This window comes from Fistularia commersonii, chromosome 1 (assembly GCF_037954325.1).
Source record: "Fistularia commersonii isolate RoL2024-O1a breed Wild chromosome 1, RoL_Fcom_v1.0, whole genome shotgun sequence".
Classification (NCBI taxonomy): domain Eukaryota; kingdom Metazoa; phylum Chordata; class Actinopteri; order Syngnathiformes; family Fistulariidae; genus Fistularia; species Fistularia commersonii.
The window spans coordinates 4,562,006-4,580,444 of record NC_141284.1 but is presented as its reverse complement, the minus strand read 5'-3'; the positions used below and the strand labels follow the sequence as shown (position 1 = coordinate 4,580,444).

Here is an 18,439-nt window from a genome sequence, read left to right as displayed (position 1 = left end):
CGATTTGTCAGTGTTCTGTCCGTCTCCATGGCAACAGTGAGGCTTTCACCATGAGTATTTTGTTTTTTACGACTGAAATTACAACTACAGCTCGGACCTATCCGAAGGGGACTAATCTATAGGACTCAAACTGAATTTGCCCTGCAAAGCCATTAAAAATCGACTATTGGAGCTGGTATTATAGCCTACAGCGCATGTACCGCTAATACTATAAATCCCAGAATGCTCTGCTGGTGTTTTGGCGCGAAAATCACCCCAGAACCCATAAACGTGCAGAAAACAGGATTTTGCGTGTCTGCAATATTAAGCTATATATTGTATACTATTAAGCTTTGCTTGTTTCATATTCAGTTTTTAAGCAGAATTTGTTTGGGTCCATATGAAAAGGTCCATTGTTATATCTGGATATAACAGATATATGTTATATATATGGATTGATATTGAATATCAATATTGGCCTGCGACTTTGTCCAACTTTTGAATTTTGTGTTTTTGTGTATTTGAGTTTGACGCCCCTGGACTAACACTAAACCCCGTCTGACATCTCCGTACCTCCTCCAAATCAATAGAGGGCGACGTTAAGTTACCGCAAGTTTTTATTTTAATGACATTCAAAAATTTTAATTCAAATTTTTGAATTACATTTCCGATTACCTGCGGGTTGGATCTAAATATGATGAATGTGATACTTTTAAGGTGTACTTCATCATATTGAAGTCCAGGAACACGGCGTTACAACTTTGATTGACATCTGCGACGTCCAATCATCAACGGTTCCCGCTTCGCCCCTCGTTGCCACGGCACCGGCTGCTTTTTAAAAGGTCAAAACCAGGGGTTTTCGCGAGCCCGGAAATGCGCTTATCACACCGGTCACATGTCTGTTGTTTTTGTTTTGCTTTGTCGTCGTCTAGTACCAGCTGCGTTGGCGGTCGCCATGGCGATGGGTGATGTCCCAGTGGCAGACGTGGCTGGTGCTGCTCGCCTCCTGCGTCATGCTGGGCCTTGTCTCCTACCTGGTCCACTACCTGATGACCGGCCTCACCAGCCCGCCGCCGCCCACCATGTTCAAGGTGGCCGCCGCCGCCTTCGGCCTCCTGACGGAGATCCTGCTGGTCAAGTGAGTCCCTCATCACCCGAGTAGCCACTCGTTTTTTTCACGCGAAAAAAAAAAGCCGAATCCACTCCAGAAACATGTTAATGTAAACGCGCCCCTCCAAATCCCCCCCCCCAGCTTTTCACTTAGTCTTCTGTCCCATTTTGATATTGCTAATTGGAACGATGCCGGCAGAAACGTAAACCATTAGTAAATGAACAGTCTGTTTTTATTAACATCCAACTTGTAAATAATGCATCGGATTCCTGGCATCAACAATATCTGCCGTGCACGAGCGCACACACACACACACACTCGTGCACGCCGAGGATGCCTGTTATCGGATTACGAAACACCACCGACATTTCAAAATGATAGTCCGCTGTAATTCTAATGCGCGTCGCCGGTAATGTTTCAGAGCTGGGGGTGGGGGGGGTATTTCTAATGTTCGCCGACTGCGAGCCAATGAATGCCCGGAATTAATTGTGAAATATGGCGGCGGAAGCCCGCGGCTAAATTACAACTCCGCGTTCTACATGTGCGCGATCCCCACTATTTGTCTGGGCTAAACAAGAGAGGCTCTTTGTAATTAACTCAACAAGCCTCGTAGTGCCCCCCCCATCCCCCCCACCCCCCCTTCCCATTAGCCGCCGTTGCAAGGGAAAGTGTTGAGTGGCGCTAATTGATAAATATGGCGGCGCTCGGTAATGTGGCGGCGCGTCATGATGCCGCTCGAGCGCTCGTCCACGCCAGTAATGAGCCTTAATTTTGTAATGGGGAATTGATTTGTTTACTGCAAGTTGTGTGTGTGTGTGTGAAGGGGGGGGGGGGGGGTGTTCGGGTCCAGATCCCACGCAAGCCCTGCAGATTCTGAAGTAGCGTTCGGCTCCCTTCCCTCCCCGGCGGTGAAAAATGGCGTCTTTCGGGCACGCCGTCCCGAAATCGCCGGATGCCTCCGCCCGCGCCCGGGATATGCCAGCCTCCTGCTGCCCCCTGTCAGGCTGCATCTTGGTCACCGTCCCGACCCCTGGGGGCGGAGGGGGGTCCGACCCCTCCATCCACCCCCCCGCCTCCTCCTCCTCCTCCTCCACCACCAGGCTGCCAGACCCAGATAAACAGGCTGCAAACGACCTTTCGGCCCGTCGGACTCGCGCTGAGGGCGGGTGGGTGGTTTTCATGTGATCACTGGGACTTCCAGCCGGAAATGGCGCCCGGACGTTTGTCACCATAGCGACGGTTAATCCAAAGCTTCGTTTGCATTTCGGCGATTGGGATTTTTTCATTTTAAATCTTTGAGCGGCGCCGGGGGATCCCGATTTTTTTTTTTTTTTTTTTTTTTTTTTTTGGCACATTGCTTTTATAAATGTCGAAATGTAGAGTCAAATCCTGCCTGTGGAAAACAACAGCCTTCGTCAAATTAATTAATTCCCGAGGCTGCGACGACGACGATCACGGCGGTGAGAAGGTCCCTTTTCAAACGGTGGGAAGAAATACAATGATTTTTTGCAGCTGAAAAGAAGAAGGTTGTCCCTTTTTAAAAATGATTTTCTTGCATTTTTCTCCATTACAAGCAAAACCTTGCTTTACAGTCTTTCAATGATTCATTTATTTCATATTTATTCATTTTGAATTGTATTTACTTAAATTGAAATCGATTTAAGGATTCTGTTGTATTTATAAAATTTTATTTATTTTTACAATTTTTTATTACACAGGGAGCAACGAAATTAGCCGAAATCCAGAATGTCAGCTTCAAACAAGTTTTCCTACATTTAAAGAGATGGAGAACCAGCGGGGGGGCTCAAAACTGCAGGACTTTCATTGTCTAGTTATTGATTGGTGGGCTATTTAGGCGAATTTTAACTTTATTCAAAACCACAAAGACAAATTATTTATCAAAATGTATTTTTTTTAATAATTTCAAAATATTTATTCCTCTTTTTTCTTAAATATTTATTCTCCGCTTTCTTATGATCTATCAATTTTTTCCAAATGATAAAAAAAAAAAGTTTTTTTTCATTCATCACTTATTTTTTGATTTTTAAATATGTGTTCTTGTTTCATATTTTATTTTGTATTTTTTTTGCCGGTGTTCCTGTTAGTTGATATTTAAGCTAGGCAGGCACAGGGTGGGAGTGATTGACGGGATGAAAATAAACCCTCCTCCTCCCGTCAGCAGACACATTTGCAGCGTCACATGACATTTGTCAGGCTTGAACCGTTGTCGGACGGCTGTCACACAATATGCGGCCTCTCCCCGGCGCGGGGGCGGCGGCGGCGGCGGCGGTGGCGCCCCGGCCACGCGGCACCGCGCTCTGAATCTTTATATGCCAGCGCCCGGAGGTTAGAAACTCTCATTATGCCGTGTTAGATTTATTAAAATAGATTATGGAAATGTTAATTAAGTCATTAATTACATTATTTAAGCAGCATTGACAGATAAGGCAGCGTGTGTGTGTGTGTGTGTGTGTCGGGGGGGGGGGGGGGGGTCAAGCTCCTTTGGTGGTTTAAACGGATGTGATTGGTGACAGGGGACACCGCGGAGATGGCGTCTAACGGCGAGCGCTGACATGATCCAATGTGGCCTCCGATGCTCGCTCACCTCACGCTACTGTCGGGAGCGGTTTGCAGAGCGGGCCGGGGACGAGCCGCCGCCGCCGCCGCCGCAGATACACACAGGAAAAAAAAAAAAATGGAGTTTTGAGTCCATGCATCCCGGGGTGTCGGACCCAAAGGGCCAAACTACGTTTCCCCCAAAGAGTAAACGGCGAAAACGGCGTGGCCCGGCGAGATGAATGCGCGGCGAGGCGATACGGCGAGGTCCTCTTATCAGCTGACAGTCCAGTTACTGCGGACCGCCAGAAAATGTGTTTTCCAATTCTCGGAGAAACCCGGCGTTTTCCCCGCTTCCGTCAACGTTTCATTAAGGGAGGGGGGGACGCGATTGCTCCGATCGGCGGCGATAAGGACGCGTGATGGATTCCGACGGCGGCGCCCGTCCCCTGAGTGATTTTCCGTTCCCTGACCGCTTCATTACTCTGAACGGCGGCGTTCCGCCGTGATGCGAGGGGTCATGTGACTCCTCGTTGCCCGGCCGACGGCGAAATACCCGTGATCCCTCTCTCCATCCGTACCTGATCTGGGGAGCCAATCACAGCTGAGGGGCGGGGCTTAGTCTGGACAGGTCAGCTGTCAATCATACCTCCATGAGTTTTTGGAGGCTCTGTCCCTCTTAGGTTTACGCAAGATCATGAGCAGAGGTCAAAGGTCAACTTCTGCGGCAAGAACAACAAGGATGACGATAAAGATGACGAGGCAACCGAGGAGGATGACGATGACGTCGCGGCGGCGAGAACGATCGCGGAAGATCGAGACGAAGAAGATGTTGAGGACGATGACGACGGCGGTTAAGATGATGATAAGTTGAGGATGACGGAGAAGACGAGGACGATGAGGACGATTCAGATGATAAGCACGACTTCTTATTGTGGAACCTTCAGATTTCCCGGATGAAACACAGAGAGAAGAAATCTGACGTTCTCTCGTCTCCAGACGTCATAACCGAGCGTCGTGTTTCCTCTGGGATGTTTTATCCAGGGGTCGGCAACCCGTAACACCCAAAGAGCCATTTAGACCTGGTTTCCAAGGAAAAGAAAACACTGGGAGCTGTAATTACTTTTTGACGTCTTTACTTTTTGACGTCTAAAATAAAAAAAAAAAAAGGTACCACTGTATATATTGCTTTTTATTACCTTTACACTTTGTATAAACAAGTGTGTAGTGTGTTGCTTCTGAAATTCACAAAGTATTACAGAGAAAATTAAATTTTATTTATGTAATGAACTCATTTTTGAGCTTTGGGCTTTCAGAGCGTTGAGCGGAGCCTTGACCTGAATTTTAAAAATAAATCGGGAAAAAAAAATCACTGTGTCAGTAAACAATAAAAAAAATAAATATTTGCAAAATATCTTTATAAATATCTATTTTATCTGGTTTATGGGACTTCTTCTCCTGAAGTTCTGCGCACAGCATCTGCAAATCGGGACTTTACCGGCTGGCTTTTGGCGTTATTTTGAGCGGCGAAAAATAATAAATATAATTTTCCTTAATATTTCAAGATCACAATAATCTTCGAACTTAGAACTGAAAGTTAAAAAAATTGAATTAACACAAATGAAATATACTTCAATTCAATATTTATCATTTATTTTCCCAAGCCTGTCCTAACCTCTCCCCGTGTTTTCCCAGGTGTGTGTTCAGCTTCCTGAGCAGCCAGTACCAGCAGGCCGAACGGAGCTCCTTCGTGATCCAGCCCAGAGGTTCGGAGGCGGGGCGCTTCGACCCCCGGGACCGGGCGTCCCCGTCCTCGTCGGAGGGGGGGAGGAGGACGGAGGTGGCGAAGGACGGGTGTCTCATCGTCCTCTGAAGCGGAGATGTTTTCCAGCCAGAGGAAGACGGAGGAGCGAGTTCTTCAGCGCGGCTTCCCGGGAACCCTTTTGAGAGACGGACGCGCTCTTGTTTGCCTGGATGAAGATGCGGAGAAGGAGGTGAGGGTTTGGACGAGGTCGCCGCCGTTCAGGGAGGACGGCGCCCGGGAGGGAGAGGTGTCCAATTGGTGTCGGCCGTCCCCGTGCATCTCGTCAGATCCATTATGGCGGCCTCTCCTGCTAATTGAACAGCGGGAGGGTGGCGAGGGCGATGGCGGCGGGGTGGCGGGGGGGTGGGGGGGGTACGGCTGCACGGCTTCACGCCGGGAGGTTAGCCTTTACAACGCCGCACTCTTACAACCCCCCCCCCGCGTCGGATCATCATCATCATCGTGCCCGCCATTCTTAGCGACGCCTGCACAAAACTGGAACTTTACATGGCGGACGTTTGACCAACCGAGGAGCTGCTTAAAAGAATAAAAAAATAAACAAACAGCTCCGAAATTATGGCCATTATGGTGATATTTTATGCGGTTATTACAGATCTGACAGGAAAATCCTCACTTCGTGGAATTTTTAAGGGGTTTGAGGGCGTTAGCGACGCTCCGATCTGTGCGAACAATCCCAGGGATTGGCTCGCTTTTCAAAATAAAAGAGCCTGTAAAAAAAAAAAAAAAAAGTTCCGTTGCATTTTTGGTGTTACGGTAATATTTTATAAAGTCATTACGGCTCTGACGGCTGGAAAATTCACCTTGTGGGATTTTCTTTGTAATAATTAAGGGCTTTTGTTGTGTCAGAAACATGCTGATCTATGCAAACAATTCAGGTTTGAGGTTCAGTGCACTTTTCAAAATAAAAGATCCGAGTCGATAGAAACCACAAAAAAAAACAAAAAAAAACGCTCCTTTATTTAAGTCATTATGGTAATATTTTATAAAGTCATTAAGGCTCGAAATCTTTGGAAAATCATCCCCGAGAGGAATTTTCTTTGTAATAATTAAGGGCTCTTGTGGCGTAAACAGTGCACCGATTTATGCAAACTGTCTCCAGGTTTTTCAAAAATTCAGCGTGCTTTTCAAACTATGCATCATTTCCTGAATGTCTACCGGGTGTTTTCATAGAAAATGTGGCTGTAATGAAGAATGTTAATGCAATTTTAAAGGGATTTTGTTGTAAATACTTGCTGTGTGTTCTACAAATTGATTATGTTGTGGAGGCTGGGACAAAAAAAAAAAATCCTGCCTTTCAGACATTGAAGTGTAATAACAGTTACCACATTTCACATCATGTGTTGAAGATGTTGATTTTCATTAAAAAAAAAAAAAAAAAAAAAAAAAAAGCCCCGATGTTTCACAGCAAAGTCTCGGGATTAAATCTTTTTATTCTGAAAGGGCAAACACCGGGGTGTGTCTTCTAGCTACGCTAACCCGCCGCGGTGCTAACCCGCTACTCTTATCCTGCCCAAACCCTCCGGTTCTCCTCGCTTCCGTCGCCAAGAGCCGCCTCGGCCTGGGCGGAAAAAAAACACAATGAGAAGAAAAAAAAAAAAAAAAGCAGAAGAGCCGGGAGGATGTAAATGCCACAGCAACAGAGGGTTCCCAGGGTCCCCCCGCGCTCCCCGGGTTCCGGGGGCTTAACGTGCTCGCGTGAGGCCAGATGGACACGTTCCTGAGCGAACGGCGCCGGATTATTCCGCCGGCTACATCTGGGGTTCCACATGGCGCGGCAGCCTGTGCACCAAGAGGCAGGTGGGCGAGATGGGAGCCCCCCCCCCCCCCATCCCCGAAACCTACCGACCCCCAACCCCGGGGCCTCGCTCATCCATATTTCAAAAAAAAAAAAAAAAAAAACGCCATCCGAAGCGGTGCAACCAACAGGTTGGGAGAACATCCGCGATGAAGGGCGACATCATCATCATGTTCTCTGTCATTGAGGGAAACACAGGTGGCGGCCATTTTTGGAGTTTCATGTGGCGGCCATTTTTGGAGTTTTTGGAAATGTTCTAAAAAGGCGCCAGAGGGATAAACCACGCCGGATCACAGGGACGGAAAACAGACGAAGCAAGTCGTCATATGTTCGTTCATTCCTTCGTGCATGAGGTGCTGGGATGGCGGAGGGGGCGCAGCCAATCGCGGCTGTCGCCTTGCGAGAGGCGAGGTCGTCGGCCGTCAATCATCCGATCTTGGCGAGAACATGGAGGGAACCGTCTTATTTTGAGGTAAGAGAACCCAACACCTGCACCACCACCGTATCCATTAGATTGCAGTGTATTCACGTCAATGCAATTATCTAGAAATATACAAATACAAATCTGCTGTCTATTTATTCGTGGATTTTTTTTCTTTGTTTTTGTTTTGCTATCTCATGTCTTCTGCCTTTCTATTTCTATTTCTATTCATATTTATTTCCTTTTTTTTTGGCATTATAACTGTCGCGCTGCTGTGAGAAAGGAATTTTCCCTATGAGGATCAATAAAGTTTATCTAATCAAATTATCCCTAAATGTCCAGGAAGAGAGGAGTCGATGCAGATGGAAGGCTGTTTCAAGAAAGATGGCAATGCATATATGTGAGTGATAAATTCAGTGTTACTTAACATTAAGAAATAATTACATTTATTTGACATTACATTTGGTTACATTTAGTTATATTTATACTGTGTGATAAATTCAAACGAGCCAATCAAAACGCCAGTTCTTCCGAGCCGACGACATGCTGGAAGTTGTCGGAAGTCTATCTTTACGTCAAAACTGTAAACTTGTTGTAATAATCACTCAGTTTCCCCATCGAGCATTTCTGATGCTGCGTTCACGGAGTGTCGGAATAATGGGAAAAAACAAAACTCGATAAGGTAATTCTAAAAAAAATCAATTGAAGTACATGATGAATGAATAAGTTCTAGGTTTAAAAGTGTGAATTTTAGTGATGTTTTTTTAAAAAAAAGATTAATAAAATAAGATAAACATAGAAAAACAATCTCCTCGCTTGACCCCGTTTTGAATTCAGGCTCCTCCCACTTGATTGACAGGCGGGTTAACATCTCCAGATATGAAACCCCGAAGGCGGAAGCAGGTAAATGTCACCTTGCGTCGGACCCCCGGCGGCCGCGCACGTGCACGTTTTCGGGTCCGCGGAGCGTGATCGGCCGCGTGAGCCGAACACATCGCCCCGCGGGCGCCGCCCCCGGCGCCGGCCTGTCGAGCATGATGTACGCGGCCGACCGGTATCTCCCGCCGCAGAGCTCAGATGCTTCGGATATTTTTATTAACGTGTCCTCAATCATAAATCAACCCCCCTCCCCTTCGCTCGCCGACCCACCCGCCGTCTCCACGCCGCATCAGATCGCAGGTGGGAGACAAAGTTATCGGACGCGTCGTCTCGCGCTCCGAGCCGCGCCGCGCCGCCTCACATTAGCTCCGGCCCGAATGCGATATACATACCATTATGGAAATGGCGTCCGCCGCTCGCCTGACCTTCGCCCCCTCCGAGGGAGCCGATTGGCGGAGCCGCTTCTTTGCGGTGTCAGAGTTCGGATGTCACGCGGCTATTAATAATCCCGCCCCGGCGATGGTATCTTCCGGACGGCGGCGGCGGCGGTGAGGGGTTCGGGCGTATTAATGCCGCGGCGTCCATTTGCATCATGATAAGAGTCTTTCTCGGGCGTCGGAGGGTGGAGGAGGGATCTCATCCGGCGAGCGGCGAGCGGCGAGCCCGTCCGTCCTGCGCGCGCTTTCACGCCACGCTAACTCGCCGGCGCTTGCAGAACTGTCAGGGGCCGTCAGCCGCGGCGGACGCCATGTGTAATTCCTTTAGCTCACGCGCGTCCAGATGATCGGTGTAATGGCCGACTCACGCCACCCTGCATCCCGCCGCCCGGCGCCGGAGCGGCTGGTAATTCCTTTAATTTATTCAAGCCGAGCGGCGGCGGCGGCGGACGTCAATTGGAAAGGGGGAGGGGGGGGTGAACGCCAGGTCTTGGAGGGACCAAAACAAAACAAAACATCGGGACCTTTTGTTGGTGTAAACACCATCTGGATTTCCCTTTAATGCTCCTCTACACGCGTTTCAAAGCATGTCACGCGGCGTGCGTTCATCCGGCGGCGTTATCTCGCCATCTCGCCGACGGATCCAGCCCTTCGTTATGAGGCGGACTCGCCTAATGAGCTGCGGCTCCACAAAGGCCCTGGCAGGGAGTCAGCCTATCAGGACCCCGACGAGGCCCCGCTGTGGCGGGAGGGGGGCAAACTTTAATTTAAAAATGGCGGCCTCTTATCTGACCATGCGTTCACGCCGGTGCGTCTTTCATTTTGTCGAGGTGTTGGTTGGGGGGGGGGGGGGGTCACATGACAAATATCCGACCAATAAGCATTCGGGGTTCGAGCCGGAAAATACAGGAAGGGACGTCCTTGACCGGAACTTCTACTTCCTGTCCGTTTCATCCATTTGATTCAAGGCTAACTAATCAGAGGTTCAATCGATTAATTAATCTATCATCTATAGATTAATCTATTAATCTATTTAGATATAAAGGACAGGAAAGCACACACACTTGTCACCCAGGTTCCCTCCATGTTCTGCGTGCATACTCTACTCCGCGGATGTGAATGAGAGGGTGAATGAATGGATGATTGACAGCTGACCCCCCCCCCCCCCACACACACACACACACACACACACACACACACACCACCACCGGTATCAGCTCCAAATCGGCTCCCGTTGGAAGTTCTGCCGAGACGGTTCGTGAAACCTGAATCTGAACATTCCCCCGGGACCACCCAACTTGAGCCGCTACCCAACCCCTCCTCCTCCTCGCCACCCCCCCACCCACCCGCCCCCCCCAAGCCCACCCGGCGGCGTGGAAGCGAGGTTGTATAAATGTCGGGAGAAGGGCGTCCTCCCTTTGTTGGGAACCCAACCCGCCCGCAGCTCATTTCCTCCAGGAGCGCATTAACAAAGCAGTTAATTCTATCATTAATTAAAAGGAACCACAATTCAGTGAACACTTGAAATTAATCTATTGAGATTCGCACGGCGCTCACACTCTGCCCCCCCCCCCGCTCTTCCAGTGTGTGTGTGTGTGTGTGTGTGTGTGTCATCTACATCTGGGCGCACCGTGTCATTGGTTGCCGCTCCAAGTCCAGAAGATCCATTCGCGCGATTAAAGGATCTCGGAGGCCGTGGAACCGCGGAGAACTCTTCGGAAGTTGATTCGGACGCCATTCCCGTCTTTCGCTACGGTCGTGACGTCATGTGACCGACGGCGAACGGAGGTCGACGTCGATGAAACAGTATGGATCCTCTAGAGAGTTCCACAGGAAGCAGCCGAACCGAGCCGGCTTGAAATCCCAGGGTCTTCACCGGTCACATGATGTCTCTAGAAGTTCCACATTGCGACACCGAGAACCTCGAAGTCATGTCATAATCCCGTGTGTGTGGTTCTCCGTCCGCCGTTCCTGAGGTCAAAGGTCGGACGGCTCCGATGAGCTTGAACGCATCACGCTGGGACACTTCCTGTTTACTGCCCTGCAAAACATCAACTGTGAAAAAATGAACCGATCCAGAAGTTCCACTGGATTAAATAAGAGATTAAATAAGACACTGGCACAGGGTTCTGGAGGGGGGGGCTAATCTGGAATAGATCTAATCCAGAAATGGTATAATCTGGAATGAGTCTCATTCAGAATGTGCCTGGTCCTCATCTGGAACAGGGCTAATCTAGGATGGGTGTTATATGGAATCGCCCAAATCTGGAATGGGAATCATTCAGAATGTGCCTAGTCCTAATCTGGAACAGGAAAAAATCTGGGATGAGTACTATGGAATAGGAATCATTCAGAATGTGTCTAATCTGGAACAGTCCATGTCTGATCTGGAACGGGTCTAATGTGGATCGTGGCCTAATCTGGAACGGGTCAAACATGGAATGGTCCAAATCTCGAATAGGTCTCAATCGGAATGTGCCCAATCTGGAACATTCTGTGTCTGAAACAAGTCTAATCTGGCATGGGTCTAATATGAAATAGATCAAATCTGGAATGGGAATCATTCAGAATGTGCCTAATCTGGAACAGTCCTAATCTGGAACAGTCCGTGTCTGAGACAGCTTTTATCCGTAACAGGTCGAACACGGAATACATCACCTCTGGAATTGGTGCCATTTTGAATGTGCCTAATCTGTGATGTGGCTAATCTGGAACTGTCATAATCTGGATGTGGCCTAATCCAAGTTGAAGCAAATCTTTTTTAAAGGCTCCGCATCCTGAAAAGGGTTTTGATAGAAATTCTGAAATCATCAGCAAAGAAATGATGAAGAGTACGACTTGCGGTTTAGAGGATTCTCTTTCAAGAGTACGCTGGCGGATCCATCCACGAGCAGTGGTGAGCTGTTAATCCCAACGCCAGATTATGAAAACCCCCAGTCTGGCAGCGTAGGGGAGGGGGGGGGGGGGGGCGATAAGGTGCTAATTAGCAACTGTTAGCAGAAGTTAAATAAAAATCCATGGAACGAAGCAGAATGTCCTTCTGATGATCCTCTCTTGCAGCCTTGAGAGATGACACACACACACACACACACACACACACACACACACACACACACACACACACACACACACCGCCTCCAGACCAGCCGGGTCTGACAAATTAAGGCAGTGGAGTCATTAGATTAAGATAAGAACTTATCTGTTTCTCCAAGACTGACTTTTATCAATTGTGTTTTTTCCTCCTCTACCCACCTTTTCGCCCCCCCGACACACACACACACACACACACACACACCCACACACACACACACTCACACACACACACACACACACACGTGTTGTCATAGTAATTGCGACGTTGTGTGACCTGAAAGGCCGGACAGATTTTTTTTGTTTTAAACCCTGTCATTGGTTGACCTTTCCTGTCCTGGGAGGTCCTGGTGGTTCTCGTGGCAGCGGCGGCGGCGGCGAGGGGGGGGGGCGCGCATGTTGCCGGCGAGCGCACCGTCTTCACCGCGCGGCGCCGGAGATGACCTTTTGGCGGCGACGCGCTCGCGCACGGAATCCAAGAAAGGACGTGCAGCTCCTTCAGCATCTCAGCTGCTTTCTGACACACAACCCGCCTCGAGGGGGTAATTAGAAATTTTATTTATACGCGAGGGGGGGGGTTCGCTGACCCGCGACCCGAACGTCTGATCACGCCGCTTCTTATCCCGGTCGCCACGGAAACCTCGTTGATACGCAGTCGTTCTTTTATATCGCTAATTGTTGCCGCGTTCCTGCCAGGCAACAGAGGCCAGCGGAGCTAAGGATTGTGTGTGTGTGTGTGTGTGTAAATATGCATGTGTGTGTGTAAATATGCGTGTGTGAGTGTGCATGTGTGTGTGCTGCTTGTTTACCCCACCCACCCCCACCCCGTCAAGGTCGGGGGTCCTGTGATAACGGCGCTGTAAACATTATATTTTCCATTTTAATGGTGGTTTGAGCACCAAGGCCGTGGGAGAGACGGCTTTCAAAAACAAAACAAAAAAAAAAAAAAAACATGGAGGGGCGGCGGGGTTTGGGGGGGTTGTTCGATGGCGTCCAAATGGCGGGAGAAGCTGTCGGCGCCCGGCTGACGGCGCTTTGAAGTCAGTTCTAACGAGCTCCGAGCGGCGCCGTGGCCGTGAAGCGCCGCGTCCGGACTGATGAGAGGCCATGGCGGCGCGTGAGCCAAACTGTACCTTTAATTTCAAATTCTCAAAGGTCTCCCCTGACAGGACGCCATCAAACGCCCCCGGGGTCATTAGTGCATCGCTTTGTGGCGTTGGCCGTCACCCCACGCCGATGTGGAAGGCTGGCGGCGGCGGCGGCGGCGGGCGGGGGGTTATTTACATACCGCCGACATTCAACATTACGACATTGGAGGCATGTCTTCCTCAGACGTGCGGCCACAACCAGGAAGTGAGGGCAACCATTTGTCCGCCGTTTATCACCGATTAATGGATGGATCCGTAAATCCGCGATAGATGGTTTTACCCTTCGGTTTTCTTCTGCAGTTTTAAGGTTCAATTCCGTCAAAAGCTAGCATTATTGTCAATTTCTCCGCGTGTATTGGACACAAAAATCCCACGGTGACATGAAATTAACAAAAGAATAAAGTGTGCAAATTTGCATTAACAAACTGTAAACAAACTATAAAGTATAAAGTGCACGCAGATACAGACTGATATTTGATAGTATGCGAGAATAGCAGCAGAGGTTTTGGAGTTTTGGAGCCGTGGCTTTAGCAACCCCACAAAATATGATTTCAAAATTCATTCTTTCCGTGTTTCTTTTACCCATATTTATTTTTATGTTTCAACCCTCATGTTGTCCTCAGGTCAAAATGACTCGCCACTGTGTTGGACACAGGGTGTATACGGAAAATGAGGACAACAGGAGGGTTAAATACATAATTGTGAACATATAAATGATGATATTATTAAGATTAAAAACATATCTTTTGACTACTTAAATATTAATATAATATGAAACGTTTAATATTTATATAATATAAAATTTAATGTTAATATACATGCATGTGTATAGATATATTTATATGCATTTAAATGCATTTATATGCATATATATACATATATATGTATATATATGTATATTTGTGAGCTAATTTGTATGTACATGGGGGAAATCACAACATTCAACAACTAATAATTAGAACAGTTGCATGTGTGTGTGTGTGTGTATTGGTGCGTGTAATAGTGCGTGTTTCACGCCGCCGCGTGCACGCGCCCAACGGTTGTCGTGTGTTTCGTCACCTGCTCACTGAGGAAAACTAGTCATTTTTTTCCCATTCGGTATTTTATGTACCATAATTCTGCATTTCCGGCATTTCATGTGATCATGTGACCCGCGACCTCGTGACCTCTGCCAGGGCGAAAACCATTTCCCCGCCCGGCACATGAGCGTGCACGTAAGCATCCACACACACACACACACGCTGCTTCCCATCCTTCATTTGCCAGGGGTGGGTGATGGCGGCGGGGGGGGTGGGTTTGCAGTAATGGGCTGGCACACACACACACACACACACACACACACACACAGGCACAGCCCGTGGAACCTTACAGGCGGCTGAAGCCGGTCTTGGCATGGCTTTTGGCAGCTCGGCGTCCGTCTTGCTGCGCGTCCGCCCTCCCTCCCCGGAAAAGTTTGAACTGGCTGGTCTTCGCACTCGTTCCTCGGCGAGGACGCCGTCGGCGTAAATAGATCTACATGTTCATTCGCCGCATTAAGAGAGACGCGCAGTTAAAGAGTCTTCATTACAATTGTAAATTTCCGCCCCGGGGCGGTTTTCTCCTTTTTTTTTTTTTTTTTTTTTTTCTTTTTCGCCCCGGCGCCGGAATCCATGACGCCGACGCTCTCGGACAGCCGCGCGTCTGACGAAGGGGGGGGGGGGGGGGGGGGGGGGGCAGCTAATTAATTTCATTAGAAAGTGAAGTCATCTTATAGCCGGGAATTAATATTTGGAGCGTCATGTTGCTAATTTATTTCCAGATTTAATTAGCTCGGAGAAGAAATGTTGCTCGGGCAAGAGGACTTTTTAATTATCAGCTTGGATAAATTTGAAAATGTTGATGCCTGAGGGTTGAGTTAATTAAAACCTGCATTATTTTAACTTTAATTAGCTCCCATCTTTGTTTTTCTTCACCATATGGCCATGTCCTGTAGTCAAATTTAGTTAATTAAGCTAATTAAGCTAATCATTTTAATTACTCAAGACAATGTGATTGGATAGAGTCTATGTCCAAGTGCTTGTTTTTCATTAAGTCCGAGGCGGAGGCTCCTTCTGATTGCAGTTGGCGAGCCGAGCAGCGGCGCCCGCGGAACCTGACAGCCTCTGAGATATTAAGGCTGAAGTCTAATTGCGTTCCTTGATAATCAAAAAAGTATCTTGTCACCAGCGCAGACCCCCCGCTCCAACCACCACCACCCTTTTTCTGTTTTTTTTTTTGCGGGGAGAAAGGGCCTCCCGCTCTGATGTTACACCCCTGGTACTCCATCAGATTAAATGATGTCTACTTACTCATGTTTAACTAGCGTCTGTTCACATGCGCGAGACACAATAACAGATTATCTGCAGATAGAGCCGGCACACACACACACACGATGCAGCGCATCTGGCTTCTCTCTCCGGACCCTGGAATCGAATTGTAAGGGCTAACAGGCCCCCAGCGTGCGGGTCTCCAACAGGGGAGGAGGGGTCGCGGCTGGTTTAAGGCCGCCCTTCCCCTCCGTGACCTGGCGGCGGCGGCGGCGGTGGGTCTCTGCGATCCGCCCGCCCAGCTGACAGATGCAGTGGGTCGGGGGGGGGTGGGGGGGCTAAACCCAATAACGGAATAATTCCGGGAGACATGATGTTCATGGTTTCCATCATTGTTAAAAGATTTGGGAGCCCCCACTTAGGTAATTTGTTTCCCTCCGTAATCCCATTGCTCGCAATTAAATTAAACCAACTGGTCATTTCACTGCGGAGCCTATAAATAAACCGGTTGCCATGGGAACGGGCGGCACGTGGGGCGTCTCATTTGATTAGAGGGGAAGCACTTAATAATACCGACTGGGAAAGGTGACCTTCAGCGCCAGGTGACCCCCCCACCACGCACATGTGGCCCGGCAATATTCCTAATGTCCGGGGCTAATGCAGTTTAACCGTCCCGGTCCGGGGGCGGCTCTCCGCAAATTGTTTTGGACAAATGTTGATGCGTCCGGTTACATGGAATGCGTGTGTCCGTGCACACGTTTGTGTGTGAGCGACGTTCTTGACATCGCCACAGGGGAACCCCCCCCCCATGCTACCTCCCACCCCCTCGACCTTTCTCCTTTCTCCGTATCCTTCTCGCTGTAAGTTAGACCGCAATACGAGCGCGGAGTCAGTCGCCGTCCCGCCGCCGGTCGTTTCGTACCTCTGTCAGCGCCCGGCGCCGCCTCCCGCCGAGGCCACGCCCCCTCCATCAATGACGCCCCCTCCATCAATGAGTTTCCCCGCGGTCTTCTTAAAACGCTCGGACCCTGGCATAAATCAAACATCCAAAACTCCCAAATATTTAGTCTGCTTCTTAATCTTGATTAAACTGCTGTCGCCGTGACGACGAATGGCCTCACGAATTAATATCAGGATTGATGTCAACCCCCCCCCCCCAACCACCATCACCGCCACCTGTTTTGGACGCCGTGACAGCCGACGAGCGTCGGCCTCGGGTGGAATTAATCGGCTGGGATAATCCGTTCGCGGACAGACTCGTAAATTTAACGAGTTATGGAGATATCCCGTTCATTTTCGAATTTATTTTCTGCAGAGCAGTGTTTGAGTCGCCGTAAAAAAAAAAAGGATTAATAAAAAGCTACGAACGTTTTCTGTTGGGAACATATAACATCGTATCCAGTAAAAACACAGTAATGAATCAGCTGACGGCTCCAGGAAATAGACCGCACCGAACCAAACTGAGAACCAAGGCGAGGATAACTTTCAAAAAAGCCCGTTCTGGAGTCCTAGTTGAGATGGTTGCTAGGCAACCTGATGCATCCCATCTGTGCCGACCCCAAACACAACTGTTGAATCTCACCTTCCATGGTGAGCTAGCCGTGCAAATAGAGAAACGTTCCGCAGTAAGCTAACAAGGCTAGTTGTGCAGCCTCCTAAGTAAGCTAAGCCAGCTAAATAAGCAGCATCACACAGTTAGCTAACTGGGCTAATTAAGCACTCTTCCTCTGTAAGTCACCTGTTTAATTGAGCAACATTCCACAGTAAGCTTACTGTGCTAGTAGAGCAGTGTTCCACAGTAAGCTAACCAGGCGAATTAAACAGTATTCCATATCAAGCTAACCAGGCAAGTTATGCAGCATTCCTAAGTAAGCTAACCCAGCTAAGGTTGAGGCTATCAGACTTTTTAACTCCTCTTCCCTCAGCCGCAGGGAATCTTCAAACCTTTGTACTTAAGACCTTAAAACACTTGATAGCCTTTCACCTTGACAATTTATATTAACCATGACAATTTATATTAACCATGACAATTTATATTTTATTGTATTTCTTATTCTCCCTCCTTCCTACTATTATCTATTATTGTTATGTTTTTGTTTGAAACTCTGGCACAACAATTTCCTTCGGGATAAATAAAGTTGTTCTCATCTCATCATCATCTCTCATAAATAAGCAGCATCCCATAGTTAGCTAACTGGGCTAATCAAGCAGTTTTCCTCTGTAAGCTAACTGGGTTAATTGAGCAACATTCCACAGTTAGGTAACTAATCTAGTAGAGCAGCGTTCCGCAGTAAGCTAACCCGGATAAATAAGCAGCATCCCACTGTTAGCTAACTGGGCTAATTAAGCACTGTTCCTCTGTAAGTTACCTGTTCAATTGAGCAATATTCCATAGTAAGCTAGCTGTGCTAATAGAGCAGAGTTCCACAGTAAGTTAACCATGCTAATTAAACATTGTTCCATATCAAGCTAACCAGGCTAGTTGTGCAGCATTCCTAAGTAAGCTAACCCAGCTAAATAAGCAGCATCCCACAGTTAGCTAACTGGGCTAATTAAGCAGAGTTCCTCTGTTAGTCACCTGTTTAATTGAGCAACATTCCACAGCTAGCTAGCTGTGCTAGTAGAGCAGCGTTCCTCAGTAAGCTAACCACGCTAATAAAGCGCACGAAGAATCGGTACGCAGAATACGTGCAGCAGAAGTCCCAGCAGTCTAAGGACTCCGGTTGATGGTCAGTTAGCGGGCTAGCTGACACGAGCTAGCAGGAAGTGCAGCAGTCAAAACGATAAGTCAAGGGAAAGACGGTAAAAAACGGGAGACGGTTCGAGAGAATCGAACTTCGCTTACGAAACAAGATGGCCGATTTCAGACAAGCATCCTGACTTCCCTTCCACTCGCGGGTTCTTTGCCGTCGG

General features: G+C 48.3%; 1 protein-coding gene across 1 annotated transcript in view; it reads left to right on the top strand.

Annotated features, from left to right (window-relative positions):
• Window positions 1-6,880, top strand: part of LOC147237176 (uncharacterized) — a 44,275-nt gene extending 37,395 nt beyond the window's left edge. Inside the window, exons 4-5 of the mRNA XM_086144975.1 lie at window positions 912-1,117; window positions 5,342-6,880. Of these exons, the coding sequence (XP_086001101.1) occupies window positions 912-1,117; window positions 5,342-5,519 (384 nt within the window). The 3' untranslated portion in view covers window positions 5,520-6,880. The remainder of the gene's footprint in view (window positions 1-911; window positions 1,118-5,341) is intronic.
• Window positions 6,881-18,439: the final 11,559 nt, after the last annotated feature.